General features: G+C 37.8%; 1 protein-coding gene across 4 annotated transcripts in view; it reads left to right on the top strand.

Annotated features, from left to right (window-relative positions):
• The window catches only part of ENTHD1 (ENTH domain containing 1), a 106,069-nt gene that overhangs the window by 55,999 nt on the left and 31,381 nt on the right, over window positions 1-18,689 (top strand). For all 4 annotated transcript variants that reach the window (XM_074271764.1, XM_074271766.1, XM_074271763.1 and 1 more), the window contains one exon: window positions 903-1,023. In XM_074271764.1, the coding sequence (XP_074127865.1) occupies window positions 903-1,023 (121 nt within the window). The remainder of the gene's footprint in view (window positions 1-902; window positions 1,024-18,689) is intronic.

Genomic DNA, 18,689 nt, shown 5'->3' with positions numbered 1-18,689 from the left:
CTCTGTTTCTGCCCAAGCAAAGTTCTACAGCCCAGAGTCAGGGATTTCCTGCAGGGGAAAGAGTTTGTATGTGTGTGTGTGTGGGAGGGGGAGATAGGGTGCAGGTTGGGTTTTGTTGCAAACTCCAAGCTGTGTGTCAGATCCCTAGGGCTACTAGTGCTGCCTTGTTGCCTCTAACATGGGAGTAGAGGAGTGCTGACTGAACTTAGAATCAGTGAGCATTAAGTTCATATTTCTTTTTTCGACCTTTTTTTGGATCCTGGATGTCCCAGTTCAAGGAGACAGCCAGCCAAAGGGGCTTTATCTCTGGTGCACAAATTCTGCTTTGACTTGAGAAGTTTGAGAGGTCTTTCAGATCAGAGAAATTGTTTAGTCCTCTATCTTGTTGCTCATGTGACTCAAAAATCTAAATACTTAAATTAATTTGAATTGAAATTGCAGCAAAGAACTTTTTAAACTGGTTTGCCTGAATGAATCTTAAGAGCGACCAAGAGCAGGGACCTGAAACTGAATGACTCAAAAGCCAGCATCCAGTGTGGGCTAAGAACGCAGCTAGAGCTAGGAAGACAATAGAAAAGCATATGGAAACCACATTTGCACAACATTACAAATTTGTGAATTATTGCAATCTGATTTAGGTTCTTCACTTGGTATATTTTCACCCTTTGAAATATTTTCACCGTTTTTTTCTGCCCACTTTACTTGGGTAGAGAATGAAATATAATGTTGACTAAAACACTAAATCCTTTGAAATATTTTCACCGTTTTTTTTCTGCCTACTTTACTTGGGTAGAGAATGAAATATAACGTTGACTAAAACACTAAACATGACTTTTCCATCTTAAAAAGGCCAGACACAACTCTTTGTTGCTTAACTAAGGTGCTCTCTTGTTTTCTGTAAGGACCCGATGGTATTTTTTGAGGAAGAACCAAAAGAGCTTTTGCCACAAGCATCTCCCATGATCCCTCCGACTTCATTGGTGATAGAAGAGTATGAAGAAGGATATAGCCTTTGGGATTCAGGTAAAGTGACCTAGCAGTAGGAAGTTCAACAGAAGTATCAGCTTGGGCTCCTTATATTTTGAATATTTATTTTGTGAAAGGGAACTACAGGTGACTTAATTATCTGTAATAACAAAAAACATTGAAGCCATTGGCTTCTCACAACTGAAGAAGACTTATACTAGTGCTAGGAAAGAAATCCAAAGACTGATTTAAGTTCCTCCATCTATTCCTTTACTTAACCACCTTTCCATAGAGATTCAGACAAAATAATGAAGTGGTCCAAAGGCAAAGATATTGAGAAAATATCGAGGTACCAATTTACCAACTGTTTTTTTAATCTATGAATAGCTAAATTCATAGTTAAAAGTTATAGTATGAAATTCTAGAGAAATGGCTCCTGACAAGTTCATGCTCTCTCCTCACAGTGAGACCCTATTGATTAACAATTCTTTGACTTGGTTTTGTTAATTCCCAGTACCCTTTCCACAGCAGGGATCCCAAGCCTTTGGCCACTTACCCCTCTAGCATCTTACCTCTCTTCTCCCTGCTCCTAGAAGCCGGCATCATCTCCTTCTTGCCATTGGCCCACCTATGAGGCTTTCTGGAGTAGGCTCCTCCAAAACTTCAGGTCTAGAAATCCCTTTTATTCCCCTGTTCTATTAATAACTTTGATCTGGAGATCCCTGCTCTAACTTTGTTTTCAATCAGCCAGCAAGCCCTATTGAATCTTTCATTTTCACGTGTCTCATTAGCGCCTTCTTTTCTGTTCCAATAGCCCCCTCCCTTGATTATTAATAGTCTTTTAACTTACTTCCTTTCCTCCCATCTCTTCCCTCATTAATTTATCCTACACACTGTAGTGAACTTAACATTTCTAAAATTCCTCTGCTCAAAATCTGATTGTCTAGAGGTTCAAATTGCTTAGCCTGGCATTTGCCATGTCTCACAGTCTGGCCGAGCTCTACCTTACAAACCTCATCTCTCATTTGTCTCCTGTGTGAACCCAGAAAACACCTTGTTCATTCCTGCCTCTACACCTTTGTCCATCCTGTCTCCACTGCTTAGAGTGCACTCACTCACCTCTCTCCCCTTGCTAAATCCTATGCATTGTTCTGGTCTAGTCCAAGACCTACTCTTACATGAAGTCTTTTCCTGGCTATCCTAGCCCATAGGCCTTCCTACTCCAAGCTCATAACATGAACTTATGATCACTACCTCTTGTTGGCATTATAGCACCACATTGTTTGCATATATTGGGTTATGTTATGACTTCCCTTACATCGATATTGCAAAAATAGCATGAACTACCCATTGCTGGCAAATCAAGGAATATCTATAGTTATGACAACAACAAAAAATTTCTTAGAATATAGACCATTGAATGGGAAAGATTGTATTTCATCAAGATTTGTTTTGTCTCATTGGATTCAATGATTGAAATGGGCATATTGAAACACCATTTATGGAGATATTAATTGGTCTAGCCACTTTGGAGATCATTTTGGAAATTTATGCACAAAAAGTAACTAAATTTGCACCTGACTTGAATTTTATATTGCAATAGGCCTGGATTGTGGAGTTTCTAGCATTTTGGGTAAAGTTAAAATTTTTCTCCTTTCTTCAAATAGCAAAAAGGATTTTCTTGGTAGAACATTTAAAGAACGAGAAGAATCCTCTTTGGGCAAACAAAATATAATGCGTCTTGATACAATGAAGATAATAGTGGCCATGTAGAAAGTTAAATCAGTGCCCCAAATGACAGCAGATGTTCTAGCTTTCTGTGATATTGTGTCTATTTGCAAGGGACCACTTTCTGCCTGTAAAGTTTTTGTCTAGGTTTAGAGGAAAGCAAGATGCTGAATTGTCATTCATTTGAGGTCAGGGCAACATTGGGTTCTATGAGTTTGACATTAGATATCCAAAGGAAAAGCTTTCAGAACAGTGTTGGAAAATTCTCAGGAAGATTTCTCTATAATGCACTAAATGAATTTTCTGTGCTGTTCTTTAACTTGGTAATGGGTGTTCATCTCACGGGCAAGGATCATCCTTTATGCTTCTTTGCATTCTTCGATGTAATACAAATAAAAGTAATAAAAATGACTGACATTTACATACTACTTTAATGCAAAGTAGCAATACACTTAAACACGAGAGAACAATTAATTGCTTAACTGTGTGCAACTGACTATAAGACAAGAACTCAGAGAAAGAATAAATCATCATGTGCTTAAGAAGTCTGAAAATGAGAGTTAGTTTGGGCCTTGAATGAGTAAATTTTAGATCATAGACTATATAGACCAGTGATTTTTAACACTGGAAGGAATATCAAAGACTTTTTTTAGTCCAATCTTGTTCTACAGATCAGAAAATCAGGTCCAGATAGGCACCAATACTACAACTACACCAAATGGGAAAGCTTGGATTTGAACCCAGGATCTTGGACTCCACATCTGACAGGCATTCTTTCCTTTATATAATAGGTGGAATGGGGAAGGGTATATTTTTCAGATGTGGAAACAGTATAAAAATATCCCCTTTGGTACAAGGATGAGCATCATGTCTTTGAAGAGCAAAAAAAAAAAAAAAAAGTGGTTTAATTATGTGTGTGTAGAGATGTACAACTAAGTTGGATTTTAGTTTTTAGGTATCACTTTGAATCATTCTTCTGAAATGTAAGAATTTAAAAGGAACGATGTTATATCTGGGCAGTGTAGAGCATTTTTTACAATGTGTGTATATGAATAAGGATTACATGAGAACATTTCAGTGCTTGTAATCCCTTTCTAAAATATTACATATGAAATTATGTCTATATTAAACATGTTACCACTTTCTCATCCTGCTCCCTTTATCCTGGGGATATCCGGAGGTTCATCTTTATGAATTTTGTAGCTGTATTTGAAACTCACAAGTGCTCCATGGACAAAATTTGAAAAATAGCTTTCTTTTTTTAAAAATAGAATTTTGTGGGTTTTTTTTCAATTAACAAACATTTGTTTTCTCTTTCTCTCACCTCTTCTCCAAAAGAAAAAAAATCTTTTGTAAAAATTATACCTAGTCAAGCAAAATAAATTCTCATATTGGCAATGTTCAAAATATGCATTGCTTTCTGAATAATGGATTTATTACTTCTGTGTCTGGAAGTTGAATCTTCAGTGTCATTTATCATCTCTGGAATCATAGTTGATCATTTGCTTATTTTATTTCTATTTCTCATCATCTTGGTGTTCTGATAGAAATCGTTTTCCTAGTTCTACTCACTTTACTCTGTATTGGTTCATACAAGTCTTTTCAGATTGCTCTAAACCTTCTCTTTTTTCCTTTTTTCCATTGTATCCTCACATTCTTATATTAAAATTTGTTCATCCATTCCACAATTAATGGTTATTCTCTTAGTTTCTAGTTCTTTTTCACTATGAAAGAGATGCTATAATATTTTTGTATATATTCTTTGCGTAGTGTATGTCCTTTGATTTTGGGGGAGATATAAATTCAAGTCAGATGCAAATTTAGTTACTTTTTGTGCATAAATTTCCAAAATGATCTCCAAAGTGGCTGGACCAATTAATATCTCTGCAAATGGCTTCAATATGCCCATTTCAAAGAAACTTTTCACAACCCTCATGATTTTCCTTTTTTGGGGTCAAATTTGCCACTTTGATTTATAAGAATTGATTTAATTTGCATTTCTCTATGAACTTGGAACATTTTTATATGACCATTGATAGGTTGCATTTCAACCTTTAATAAATACCTATTCATATCTTTCACCATTTATTTGTTGGGGAATAGCTCTTCTCATAAATTTGAATCAGTTCCTTATATGTCTTAGAATACACAGCATGCACACACACACACACACACACACACACACACATACATACACATACCCCTTTATAAGATATATTTGCTGCAAAGATTTTTTTCTTAGTTAACTATTTCCTTTCTAATCTTAGTGACTTTGAATTTGTGCAAAAATTTTAATTTTGTGTAATCAAAATTGTCTGTTTTTCTGACATTTCTTTTATCTCATTTAGTTATGAACTCTTCTCTTATCCATATATCTTAAGATAATTGCTTCTCTAATTTGTTTATGATGTCACCATTTATATCTTGATTATTTATCTATTTGAAGCTTATCTGGCATGTGATGTAAAATGCTGGGCCAAATCTAATTTCTGCCAGACTAGTGATGGTTTTCTTAGAAGTTTTTGGCAAGCATAGAATATATATAATCCCTATTCTAATAGTTGTGAGCTTTGGGTTTCTTGAACACTAGGCCACTAGAATAATTTGCTTCTGTATGTTACGTGCCTAATCCGTGGGTCTGGTCAACCTCTAATATTTGAACAGTATCAAATTGTTTTGACGGTTAATGCTTTATATCATAGTTGAAGGTCTGGCACTGATAGGCTTTATTTCTACTTTTAAGATTATTTCCCTTTAAATTCTTGATCATTTGTTCTTCCAGATGAATTTTATTATTGTTTCTTTAGTTTTATAAAGTAATGCTTTGTTAGCTTGAATGGTTTAGCACTAAATTAATTATTTTAAGTAGTATTGTCATTTTTATTATATATTCCAGTCCACCCATGTGCAAATAATGTTAATTCAATTATTTAGCTCTGTCTTTATTTCTGTAGTGTTTTGTAGTTTTAGTTGTATAGTTCCTTTGTATATTATGGTAGTAAACTCCAAAGTATTTGACATATTCTATAGTTATTTTAAATAGAATTCTTTATCTCTTTCCCCTAGATTTTGTTAGCAGTATACATAATTCTGATGACTTATGTTAATTATTTTTATGTCTTATAACTTTGCTGAAGTTTCTTAATTTTTAGTTGACTCTCTGGGGCTCTCTTAAGTAAACTATCATATCATCTGCCAAAAAATTGATAATTTTGCTTTTTTCTTTGCCTATCCTTATTCCTTCAATTTCTTTTTTTTGTCTTATTTCTAGTGTCCACATTTCCAGTATTATAACAAAAAAGTAATGGCAATCATAGGCATCCTTTCTTTGCTCCTATCTTACATATGTGTGTGTGTGTGTGTGTGTGTGTGTGTGTGTGAGAGAGAGAGAGAGAGAGAGAGAGAGAGAGAGAGAGAGAGAGAGAGAGAGAGAGAGAGAGAGAGAGAGAGAGAGAGAGAGACACTCTGGGCAAGTCACTTAACCCCAGCCTCCGGAAAAAAAAAAAAGGAAAAACAAAACCAGAAATGTTTATTCTATTTCCTCAAAAGTCTTTTCTGTATTAATTAATATAATTATATGATTTTTGTTGTTTTATTATTTATATAATTCACATAATATTGCTAATTATGTTTGTAGTTTTTCTAATATTGAGCCAATCCTATATTTCTCATATAAATCCAACTTGGTCATAGTTTATAATCTTTGTACAATGCTGATGTAGCCTTTTAAATAATATTTTATTTGAAATTTTGCATGTATATTTGTCAGGGATATTGGTCTTTACTTTCCTTTCTCTGTTTTGACTCCCCCTGATAGATATCAAGATAATATTTGAATCATAGAAAATATTCAGTAGAATTTCTTCTTTTTCTAATTTTGGAAATTATGTGTATAAAATCAGAGTTCATTGTTCTTTGAATGTTTGGTGCAATTTTCTTATAAACTCCTCTAATTCTTGTGAGCAACAACAAACATTTATGTTCCCGTGGCGGAGAAAAATCACAAATCTGGAACTGGAAGTAATCTAGAAGAGAGGAGCAGGGGAGCTCCTGAAAACAGTTGAAACTAGATAAAACTAGTAGATTTAGTTGTGTAGTTGAAAATAAAGTTGAAAGTAGGACAGAGGTTATAGCTTACCTAGAGTACCGCATGCTTAATTGCTTCATAAATATTAGCTTCTCAGGAGGAGCTAAGGTTCATTTTAATGGTCATACAATGTATGTAGTGGGAAGTGGCACATATTAAGGCAGGTATGTTGTAGAAGGATTGGGAAAGAATATCTCCCCAGGGAGATGGGATAGGGACTTTGAAGCTGGGATAAGGGATATGCTCCACTTCTGTGTGTCAGCTCATTTTGAGTATTCACATCTGCTTCCTGCAGGAACTTATTCTAAGTTTAAACTGCTTCACTCATCCTGAAATTGTTCATTTACTGTGTCCTTATTTGGGATTTAGAATTTTGTTTCCAACATTCTGGGTTTTTTCCCTTTAATTTATAACTTGTTCAGTTATTTTACAATGTGATTGGATTCTTAAGTTCTCCATTTCTTTTTTTTTTTTTTTTTCTTTTCTTTTGCAAGGCAATTGAGATTAAGTGACTTGCCCAGGGTCACACAAGTGAGGAAGTGTTAAGTGTCTGAGGTCCAATTTGAACTTGGGATCCCCCCTTCTGACCTCAGGGCCAGTGCTCTATCCACTGAGCCATCCAGCTGCCCCTAAGTTCTCTATTTCTTGTTCTTTTAATTTAGATATTTTATATTTTTGTAAATTTCATCTATTTCATTTAAGTTGTTGGTTTTGTTAGTCATCTAGTTGGGTAAAATACTTTCTAACAATATACTTTATTTTTTTCTTCATTTGTTGTGAAAAAAAATTGATTTTCTAAAGGATCATGACAACATTAGTTGTTGTAGCCATGGTAATATTGACAGAAGAAGCTGATGTAGAAGAGGATTTCTCAGAAGACATAGTTCAATTGGGATAAGCATCCAAAGTTTAACTTCAGGATATAATAATTATATTTTTTCTTCCCTGCTTCACTTCCATTATCCTTTAATAACTTCTTATCTCTGGCTTCCATTCCAATAAATATTTTTTTCTTTCAGTATTGCTGATAGCCTTTTTTTTTGGTGGATCATCCAGCAGCTCTGGAAGTTTATCCACTTGTTCCTGGTCATGCTTTGTATTCATAGTTTTTGTGTATTCAGAAGCTTTCTCTGTTGGAGTGTACACAGCTTGTGTTACACCTAAATCAAACTGGAATGATGCCCAGAAACCAGTACAAAAGGTAATGGGTTCTCAAGCTACAATGAGTTGAAACTTAGGAGTCAGAAAAGAGGCTTATAATAATTTGAATATGGAAAGAGTAGGTAACCTACCTCTGAGTATACAAGTACCTGGTGAAAGTGAGAGTAAAGAGGCTATGGGAATTCATCTGTGGGAAGGATACAGCATAAGTGACCCCGATGCTTGCTTGCGTGCATGTGTGCACGCATGTTTATGTATGTGTATAGAGATGATGGGGGGGAAGGATTTCTTTGAAGAGACTGAAGTAACCTACAGAGATTTGGAGTCCAATCCATTACACTGTCTCAAGGCAGTATTGTTATTTAATCCTTTCCAGAAAAATAAAAAAATATATTTTATTCAGTTATTGCCAGCTATTCAGATTGGTTTATTTTTAAAAACTTGCATTTTTTTCTATCACAAATGCTAGTGGATATTCCCTATAGCTTTATAGACTAAGGCAAAAGGAAACAAACAGTTAACTCTAGTATCCTAGAGATAAATTGCTGTCCTTTAATAGAAGAGCCTTTGCAAATCCCCAGGGAAGGGATCCTATAACCTTTTGCTGAGATCTCTTCAATGATTTGTGGCATTTATGGTCAGGAAAGAGAGCTAGGATTTGCTAAGTTAAAAAAAAAAACACCATTATTTACAAAAATACTGGTCATGTCAAAATGGATATTGTTTTCTCTAACTGATTATAATTAGAATACAGTGTGAATGATAGGGTTTTTTGCATATTAAAAAGGATTAGTCAATTTTTCTATGAAATCTTGTTTTTGGATGTAATAGAATCCAGAATGTGGAGTTGGAATCTTAATGCCATTTATCTGGGAGACTTTTTCAATTCTGTCGATTAAAATGGTCTCTGAGGCCCCATCCATCTTTGAATTTCTGATCTTCTGATCTTTAGTTCTGGAGAGAATATCCAGGCACTACTGCGGATGGATGGCTATGCTTATTAAGTGTCACCAGAAAGAGGTCTGGCCTTTTCCTGGAGCTGACATAGTGCCATGTCCCACAGAAGCCAAAATATCCTTTATGATAGAATCCTGATAGTAATCTGCTGTCATTAGGATAGCAAGCCCCTAATCTGCTTAAGATTTATTAAGTAGTATAAACTATCAACTCTTTGTAGATAATATGATGATAGGTAGATGATATGATAATATATTTAGAGAGCCCTAGAAAATCAACTAAACAACTAATATCTTTAGCAGAGTTGCAGTGTATAAAATAAACCTGAATAAATCATCAGCATTTTAATACACTACCAACAGACAGAAAGAGAAACTCCATTTAAAATAACTGCAGACAATGTAAAATACTTGGGAATCTATCCATCAACACAAACTATATGAACCATATGAGCATAGTTACAAAAAATTTTTCACACAAATAAAGATAGATCTAAACAATTAGAGGAAATAGTTATGGTTCATTGGTAGGCTAAGCCAATATAATAAAATGATAATTCTACCTAAATTAATTTATTTATTCAGTTTCATACCAATCAAATTACCAAAGAATTATAATTATTTTAAAGAGATAGAAAAACCAATAATAAAATTCATCTGGAAGAACAGAAAGTCAAGAGTATCCAGGAAATCAATGAAAAATACAAAGGAAGGCAGCCTTAGCAGTACCAGATTTCAAATTTTATTTTAAAGTGGTAATTAATAAAACAATCTGGTACTGGTTAAGAAAGAAAATAGCTGATCAGTAGAATAGATTTGTTATATAATACACAATAATTCATGATCACAGTAATCTAGTGTTTGATAAATCCAAAGGCCCTATAGAGCTTCTGGGGGAAGAATTCATCACTTGACAAAAATTCCTGGGAAAACTGGAATGGAATTTGTCAGAAACTGGGCATAGAACAACATCTCATACAGTATACCAATATAAAGTCAAAATGAGTGCATGATTATGACAGAAAGGCTGAAATAAGCAAATTAGTGGAGCATGCAAAATTTTACTGTCAGATAGATGGATAATGGAAAAGTGTTTAACCAAAGAAGAGACAGAGAGGATCACAGAAAGTTTAATGGATAATTTTGGTTACATAAAATTAAAAAGGGTTGTACCAAAAAAACCCAAAACAAAAACCAATGTAACCAAAATCAAAAGGAAGTCAAGAAACTTGGAGGAAAATTTTACGGCAAGTTTCCCTGTTAAGACCTTACTTCTTTTACACACACACACACACACACACACACACACACACACACACACACACACACACACAGAGGGAACTGAGCCAAATTTATAAAAATAAGACATTGACAAATGATCAAAGGATGTAAACAGACAGTTTTCAGAAGATACCTAAATTATTTATAGTCATATAAAAAGATTATCATACTTGAAATGAAAAGATTAAATATTGTTCATTAGAGAAATGTAAATTAAAAGAACTCTGAATCACCACTTCATGTTTATCATTATCAGAAAAAGAAAATGAGAAATGCAGCAGGATATGTGGAAAACAAGGACACTAATACACTATACGTAGAATTGTGAACTGGTCCAAACATTCTGAAAAACAATTTGGTACTATGCCCAAAGGGCTATAAAAATGTATATCTTTTGATTCATCAATATTGCTACTAGGTTTATATCCTAAAGAGAACAAAAGGACCTATGTGTACAGAAAGATTGATTGTGGCTTTTTTTTGTGGTGCAAAGATTTGAAAGTTGAGGGGTTGTCCCATCAATTGGGGAACAGTTGAACAAGTTGTGGGATATGATTGTTATTTTTCTTTTAGTTTATTTTTTAATTTTTCTTCCCAGTTGTACTTTTTTTACTTTTGCTTTTAAAACTTTAGAGTTTCAGATTTTCCTCCCTTATCTTCACCCCAGCCCCATTAAGAAATCACATGTGAAATTATGCAAAACATTTCCATAAAAAATCATGTTATGAAAGAAAATATAGTCCCCCCAATTAAAAGAAATTCAAGGAAAAATATTTTAAAAAGAGGGAAAGAGAGACAGAGTGTTGGGGAGCTGAGGAGCCTGTTCAGGAGAGAGGAAATGGCAAACATATGGACTTAGAGCCAGAGAAGGCCCTGCAGGGGCCCGGAAGCCCGAAGCTGGGAGGTGATTGAATAGGCTACTGAGAGAAGACTCTGGAGTGGATGTTGTGGGGCACTAGAAAAGACTTGAGGAGTGCTGGGAATGCCAAGAAGTGAGGAAGGGCCACGTTGCGGCTGTGGGAGGAGGGCAGCCATTGCAAAGGCATGGATGGCATGTCTAAGAAACTGTCGTTAGGCCTCCTGTTTAGAATTTGCAGCTAGAAGGTGAGGGTTAGGGCTAGGGAGTCTAGAAAGGTGGTAGGCATGTTGTGAAATGCCTAACAGAAGTTTGCATTTCATTGAGGGCAGTTAGGGGTTACTGGCACTTCTTGAGCAGGAAAGTGACATGATGGGACCTGTGCTTTGGGAATAGCCATTTGTAACAGTAGAGAGTGGAGACATGGTGCCTAGGGAGGAAGCTGCTGAGGCAGGCAGGCCGGCCAGAGCACCTGACCGGCCCAGTGGCCTGCGAATGGAGAGAAGGGATACAGACAGGGAGGCTGGACAAGACCACTCGGAAACTGATTGGGTCTGGGGGCGAGAGAGAGGGGGAATTTGAGGGTGACCATTTTCACCACCTTCCCTCCAAGCCCATCTTCTCACTGAAGACGCTGGGCAGTTAAGTAGATCTTATTAAAACACGCGAGGTTGAGGTTTTCACAGAATTCCTCTCCTTTATTGCCTTCTGCCACAGATGCTGAAGCATTAGCTGCCTTTTTACTCTTCATTGGTGGGCTCTGTTTGCTTGTCACGAACACGGCTAGCCCAGATGAGCACTCGCCCCGGGAAGCGATGCTCTTTGTTGCCTTTGCCACATGATAAAGCCAGCTCGGCCCGCTCTGTAGTCCTCTCCCCAAGGAGGGTCTGTGAGCTATCTTTCCATTTAGCTGCACTGTCCTTGTATCTTCTGGCCGCATTTAGAGTGAGAAAGTCAATAGCGATATGAGCCACTTCTTCCAGGCATGTAGAGTTGACATTCAGAAGAGCAGCAGTTAAATGAATGTATTAACAGCAGTGTCCTTTTTAGGGCCATTTGCCTCTTCTGCCATGCTAGGCCACTCGGGCTCTGCGTGGGGCTCAAGACTGTTTCCTGGTTGGAAATGTTTTTTTTCCTGGGTTGTCTTGGCCAAAGATTCTCCCTCTGTTGTCTGGCTTGTGGGGAGATGCCTTTTTCTGCCCAGGCCTGTAGCCTTTCTAGTCTTGAGTCCTGCCTTCACAAGCCCCGGTTGGACCCCTGAGACTGTGTTTTAGGAAGCTGGCACTGCTGGTGCTGGGGTGAGCTGATGGCATAAGGAAAAGAATGGAGCAGGAAGTCAACATGTTCTTCCTGAGCCATCTGTTCTCCAGGCTAAAGGGACATAGTTACGAACATAAAAAATGGGTCCACAGTAGATAGCAGGTGATTTGATGGTAAGAGGAGGATCAGGAAAGAATTCCTTAAGGACACATTTGAACTGAACTTTGAAGAAAGTGAGGATCCCAAGAGAATGAAGCTGATGAGGGAATTCCTAGAAGAGGGGCAGTCAGTAGATGAAAATCCATCTCTTGAAGGACAATTAGCAGAAGGGGAATGAAGGACAAGTGTTGGATAAGGCGGGAAAAAAAGGCTGGGGCCAAGTTCTGAAGAGCTTTAAAAAACTGACAGAAATATAAAAAAGCCAAAGGAATTTATTACGAAGAGAAGTGACATGGTCAGAGCTGTGCTTTAGGAAAATCATTTTAGATCCTAGCAGCTCTGGCCTTGGCCACTATCCCCTCCCCCAATTCTGTACTTTTTGGGGTGACTGGAGGAATGGTGGAATCCTCAACTCAAACAGGCAAGCTGCGAAGAGGATTGAGTTTGGGAGGAAAGGCAATGAGCTCAGTTTTGGATGGTGGTGAGTTTGAGCTGGATATTCAGGGCTGAGATTTCTGCAGAATATCCATAGCCTACCCATGTCTCCCTCTTGCTATACTTCCCATGCCATTTATTTTTTGAAACTCATTAGAGAACTGTACATCCATATGTTTCAAATTTTCTCTCATCAGCTTTGGCCCAGCTTGTAGAGATCTTTTTGGATTTTAATTCTGTCACCTAATAAATGAGCTATGCTAACTTGATATCATCTGCAACCAAATCATTTATGTTTTCATTTAAGTCATAAGAATTGATAAAAATAGACCAGAGCAGAGGACGGAATGCTAGTGGATACCCCCCCCTTAAGAGAAAACTTTGCACTGACCCATTAAACAACATTTTCCAGGCCAGGCATTCATCTCATGCAACTGCCCAGCTGTGCTATTATATACCATTTTGTTTACCCCAGGGGCATCATTTGAGATAGTACCTTCTAAGGGTCACAGCAAGAAGAGATTTGGAGTCTTTCTTTCCTTAAGTCATCTTGTGTTTACTTATTCAGGCAGTCAGCCAGCAAACTTTTATTTAAAATCTACAATGTGCCGCCTGTGCTAAATAAGAGGATACAAAGAAAGGTAAATGATGGTTTCTCCCCTCATGGAGCTCACAGTCTAATGCCAGAAGACAAGATGTAAAAGGGAGCCACAAGGAGTGGGGAGAGGGAGGGTGGGAGAAGAAATTGAGTCTTGCCTCCTGGTGGGAAATGATGAGAAGGCCGGCCTGGGGAGCCCTCTTCAATGGAGGGGAGCTTTCTGCTATTATCCTGGCCCCTCTGGAGTTGCTCACATTTTGTGTCCTTGGATGATGTCCAGGACATCAGGATAGAGGCTTAGCAGAGTCCCTGGGAGGGTTCTCAGGGCATGTTGATAGGGAAGCTTTACATGGGCTTTGAAGCTTGATTTCAAATAATAAACCACAAGTATAGGATATCTGCTACTGTAGCACAAAGGCCAGCATGATGCCTTAAAGGACCTTGTGTTATCCTTGGACTGAAGAAGCCAGGCCATGGGTAGTGATGGACTCTATGAGGTATTTGCAATCACAAATCCAAAAACCTTGCATCACTGGTATTTTAGCCACACCCAACTCCATACATGGTAATCACCAGCTTTATGATATTTTCAAGTTCTAAAGACGATGTGCACAATATGAAAATAGGACTTGGGATAAATGTTGCTATCTAATTTAGACCAACTTCTGTCCATTTTTCATTTTAGGAGATTGTGGTTCATAGCTCTTACATCTCTTTTATAGTTTGATTGGTTGGAAACAAAGATATTATGAACAATTCCATATTGCTTTCCTTTGTTTTCTGCATCCATCGTTTATTTATATGAAACTCCTTGGTATTAGTTGCAATATGTTACTTTATGATTTTGCAAATAGTCATCCTTGAGGGGGCACTTCTGTTGCTTTGAGCTGTTGACAATGACCTCTGCTGGACAAAATCAATGTACTCATACTGTGTTAGAGGTCATGCAGAATCTAGATTTAGACCAGTCTTCTTTCTGTGGTGTGCCTGATGGGGGTCATCCAGGTTCTGTCTGAAGAGTTCCAGCAATGGTCAGATCTACCACTGGACAATTCTAGTTGGAAAAAAAGTCTTTTATAAGGGGTTGATTCTCAAGAAAACAAATCCCTTCTTTTTGGATACAGATTTCCAGGAAATCAAAAGCACTTGGAGAACAGGGCAACTGCCTTCATTTTGGTCCTTGTAGCTCTGGTTACTTAGCAGTTTAAGTTTCAATTTTCTAGGTAGAAACAAAGTGGATTTGTTTTTTTCATGCTTGACATATTCCATAATCTCTTTTCTCCACTAGGGCCTCCTTGACAGCAGATCTTTTGCTGCTAAAATAGGGAGCTAGTGTTTATGTGCAGGGGACATCCTGGCAAGTTTAAAGAAGGGAATCTTCTTTAAACTGCTTTCACGGTCAATGGGGGCATTTCTTAAACTATTCCTGCCCAGTCCTCAGAATGATTCATACTACTTCTTGATGATCATCAAATAATCACATTAATTTGGAAATAATATGGGAAAGGCTTAAAGCATACATTTTCTCCTAAAAGTTGAGGAAGAAGGAAATAGTGGAAAATGTTTTAGTAAATGGAAAATTACATAATAATGCTTTACATTTGCACTTTACATTGTACTTCCCATCTTTAAAATTTCAAAATGCCTTCCTATGCATCATCCCTCTTGATCTCCACCACATTAGCTTAACGTTTGCTTTATGTCGTTGTCTTTTGGCAGCCGGTAGGCGCACGTGATAGTCTCCCAATAATTGGACCCCATTCCACATGTTGTGCAGCTGGCCGAAAGCATTAGTGCTGCTAACTCCCATTTTTGAGAGCAGATGCTTTTAGAGATTCTCCACATCATTTGACAGAACATTAAAGAGCATACTTTAAATCTTAGAGTGGTCGGAGAAACATGAAATGCTATCTGCATACCAGATTTTCTATCACTGCAGAGCTGATTCACAAAAAGAAGCTCTGTGACCTTTGGTGAGCTGCCCTTAGAAGGTGTTAGACCACCTGGCTCCAGACCTGCTTGTGAGGAGGTAAGGGTGGGGGAGTCCACTTAACTCCCCTTTTTTCTTCGAAAATATTACTTTGTCTACAAAACCGAAGCAATAAATATGACAACCTATTGTGGAAATTTTTTCAAGTGTCTTTATTTTTCTACATTTGTGAATATAATTGGCCAGAGCCCCAAACAACTGCAGTAAAAATCAATGGAAGAATAAAAGACAGTTCAATTCAACAAGCATTTTCAGATGTAGCTATGTTTTTAAGATGCCACCAATTTGTATTTGTTTCTCAAGCACGAAGTTGTTTTATTACTAAGCTACGCCAAAGAAATTTAGAGATACAGTGACTTGTGTATTATTTATAAATTTCAGGTCAAGTGGCCAGTCCACACCCTTTCCATCTTAGTAATGTGGTGGGGTTTTTTTTGCCTTAAAACCACATCACATAATCACACTAATTTTTCAAACAAGGAGATTCAAGTTTAATCCAGAGCATAATAATGTGCTTCCTAACCCTGACTGCATCCTCCTGTGCCCGGGTCCAAGTTGACTGTATCAGAGACCTTTAAATATGTGTCTCTGTACCTAATTTCAAGTGGGAGTTAAGAGACAAACAGGGATTTAAGCTGTGGGGTGCTTACTTATAAAAACAAAACCCCAAACCAAACACTATTAAAAAGTGGAAATGACTGAATTAGATGTAATTATTTTTCATAATGTACTTGTTTAATTATATTTTTCTTTTTTAGTTTCTATTACATAAGAGTTCATTATGTACTCTTGGAAAAACCTGAGCTGCATAGTGATGTCCTGCAGACGCTTTGAATATCAGGCTTCAGAGGGAGTTTATTCGTGGGTTTTTAAGAGATTCCCCAGGAGCTGAGAGCTTGCAGATGCTGCAAGGTTATGGGTAGAGTTCATTAGCAGAGCTCCTGCCTCTTTTACAGGGGGATAGCCACAGCTTGGCTGTATGGGCAAAGCAAAGCAAAGCAAACTAAGGTGAATTCCCTCAAGTGTCCACAGCCAGAAAGGCTTCCATCACATGGAGAGAGGGCATTCATGGAAGGCCATTTTCTAGCTTCTTCCTTCATTTTATTCAAGATGTCTGAAGCCAGCATCTTTCTGTTGGAATGGGAGCAGTAGGGGGGAAAATCACTTTTGCTTTGGATTTCTCTGGGTGGGCCCTGAGACTCAACAACTCCCCCTCATACTCGGTTTTTCATGACAAAGTACAGTCAGGGGGAGGGACAGCTCCCCCTCTAAAAACAAATCACTCTGTTGGACCAGAATGCCTCCATCCTGAGCTGTCTGAGAAGTCTCAGAACATCATGGTCCCTTCTAGTTATCAGTCTGATCCACGGATCTGGCTAAAAGGCTTCCTGGCTCCCCTGAAGCACTCAAAGTAACAATGCATTTGTGGAGTACAGGACAGCTTTTATTCCACTCGGCAGAAACTGAGAAGGGACTCACACCAGTCCATAAACAATGAATACAATTTTTCCCTCTGGTGAGTAAGTAGCCTCTTCCCCCAGGGTCCTAAAATCCTCCATATAGACTTGTGGTTTATTTAATCTCCCTTCAGAAAGTCAACAAATGAGGTCATTGAGGAAGCAACCCCCCCATTTTCCAATGAGTCCCTCTTCTACCTCACAAACCCATATAGTCATCCAGCCTTGGGTTTTCTGTGGTTTGGATTACCCTGGAGGAAAACACTCCTAGACAGTCCGCCAGGCCTCCCTCCTTTATAGTGTGGTGAGAATCCATCTCAGAAGCCAGAAGCCACACAGGGATCCAGCTTTATGGTGTAAAACTAAGGACATTAGCCTCTGTCCGGAAGAAAATAGCCTTGGCCAGGGCCGCAGGACATGAGGGAGACTCCCTTTCTTTCTATAGGAGCCGCATTGTTCAAATATCTTAGGGTCACGGTAAAAGGCAAAGGTCAGATCTATCACGACTCCTCTTCCTCGTCTCCTAGGCCAGAGCTTCTTAAACTTTGAGACCCCTTTTTGCCTGATAAATTTTTCTGCAATCCTGGGTATATAAAATAGCTATACAAATCATTTACTGATTGCTGATTTACTGATAATAAATCATAATTTGGCAACCCCCACATTCAGTAACATGACTCTAAATGGGGTTAAGAAGCTTTGCTTTAGGAGGTACCAATGGGCTTAAGCTCCCTAGGGGCTACAATCACAAGTCTCTAAGGTCTACCTACCTCCTCCCACCCCAAGCACATGGATCAGGGAAGTGTCCTGATCCATCCCTTTTGTGTGGTTTCTAGATGTCAGAACTTCATTGCTGCTAGCCTATCTCGCAGAGATTTGGTATTGGCCCCAGAGGCCAAGGGATCAAGGACATTTGTCAAAAAGGCTAGAATGCTTCAAGGCTACAGAATTACACCTTAGTGGTCAATTAAAAGGGTCCCTGCCACATGTGATCTCAAAATGAAGTGGAAAGAAGCGGATCTACTGTTAAAGAGCTGAGGAAGTCATAGAAATGGGAAGATTTTCATGGAGAAAAAGAGGAGCTAGTGGGGAGGATGTGGAAGAAGGGCCTGAAGAGGGAATTCTCAGCACCTTGCATGTCCCTGATCATTTGATTTCCTTAACAACATTTTATGTGAAAGTTCTATATTTGGACATTGTTAACAATATTCTAGAGGGCTGGAATCAAATGACAAAACCTTCCAAATCAATGTCTATTCACTGGAGCCTTAACCATCTTTCATCCCTCCTCCCAAATAATAAGCTGGACCATAAATGAGCCCTTCAGCAGCATAGGGATGCTAACAAACATCTAAATGACAATGACTCTCTGAAATAAGTATATTTGACTAAAACTTTTTAAAGGGAAAAAGAGCATATTGACATCCTGCTTATTAAGTACACACTGCTCTAGGAACCAGGCTTGCTTTCTAAGTAATAGATAAAATATAAGAACAACTCAGATCTCTATTATAAGCAAAAAATGACTCCAAATAGTCTGCTAGATCTTTGATGTTAAACCGCAGCTGAAACCCCCAGAAAATAAGGCTGAGGTGGAATGGGGAAAGGAGAGCACAAAGATTTTATTTGAAAGTCTATGATACTTACTCATGAGAGGAAGTAAACAATACAAGCAAAGTGTTCTTTAAATGACTGGAATACAGTTCTCCCATTTCTTTAATTTTTAAAAAAGAAATCTTACTACTTTCTCCAAAC

The sequence above is a fragment of the Sminthopsis crassicaudata genome, chromosome 5 (assembly GCF_048593235.1).
Source record: "Sminthopsis crassicaudata isolate SCR6 chromosome 5, ASM4859323v1, whole genome shotgun sequence".
Taxonomy (NCBI): Eukaryota; Metazoa; Chordata; class Mammalia; order Dasyuromorphia; family Dasyuridae; genus Sminthopsis; species Sminthopsis crassicaudata.
Note: the sequence above shows the minus strand (reverse complement) of the source record. Positions and strands in the feature narration are given on the sequence as shown.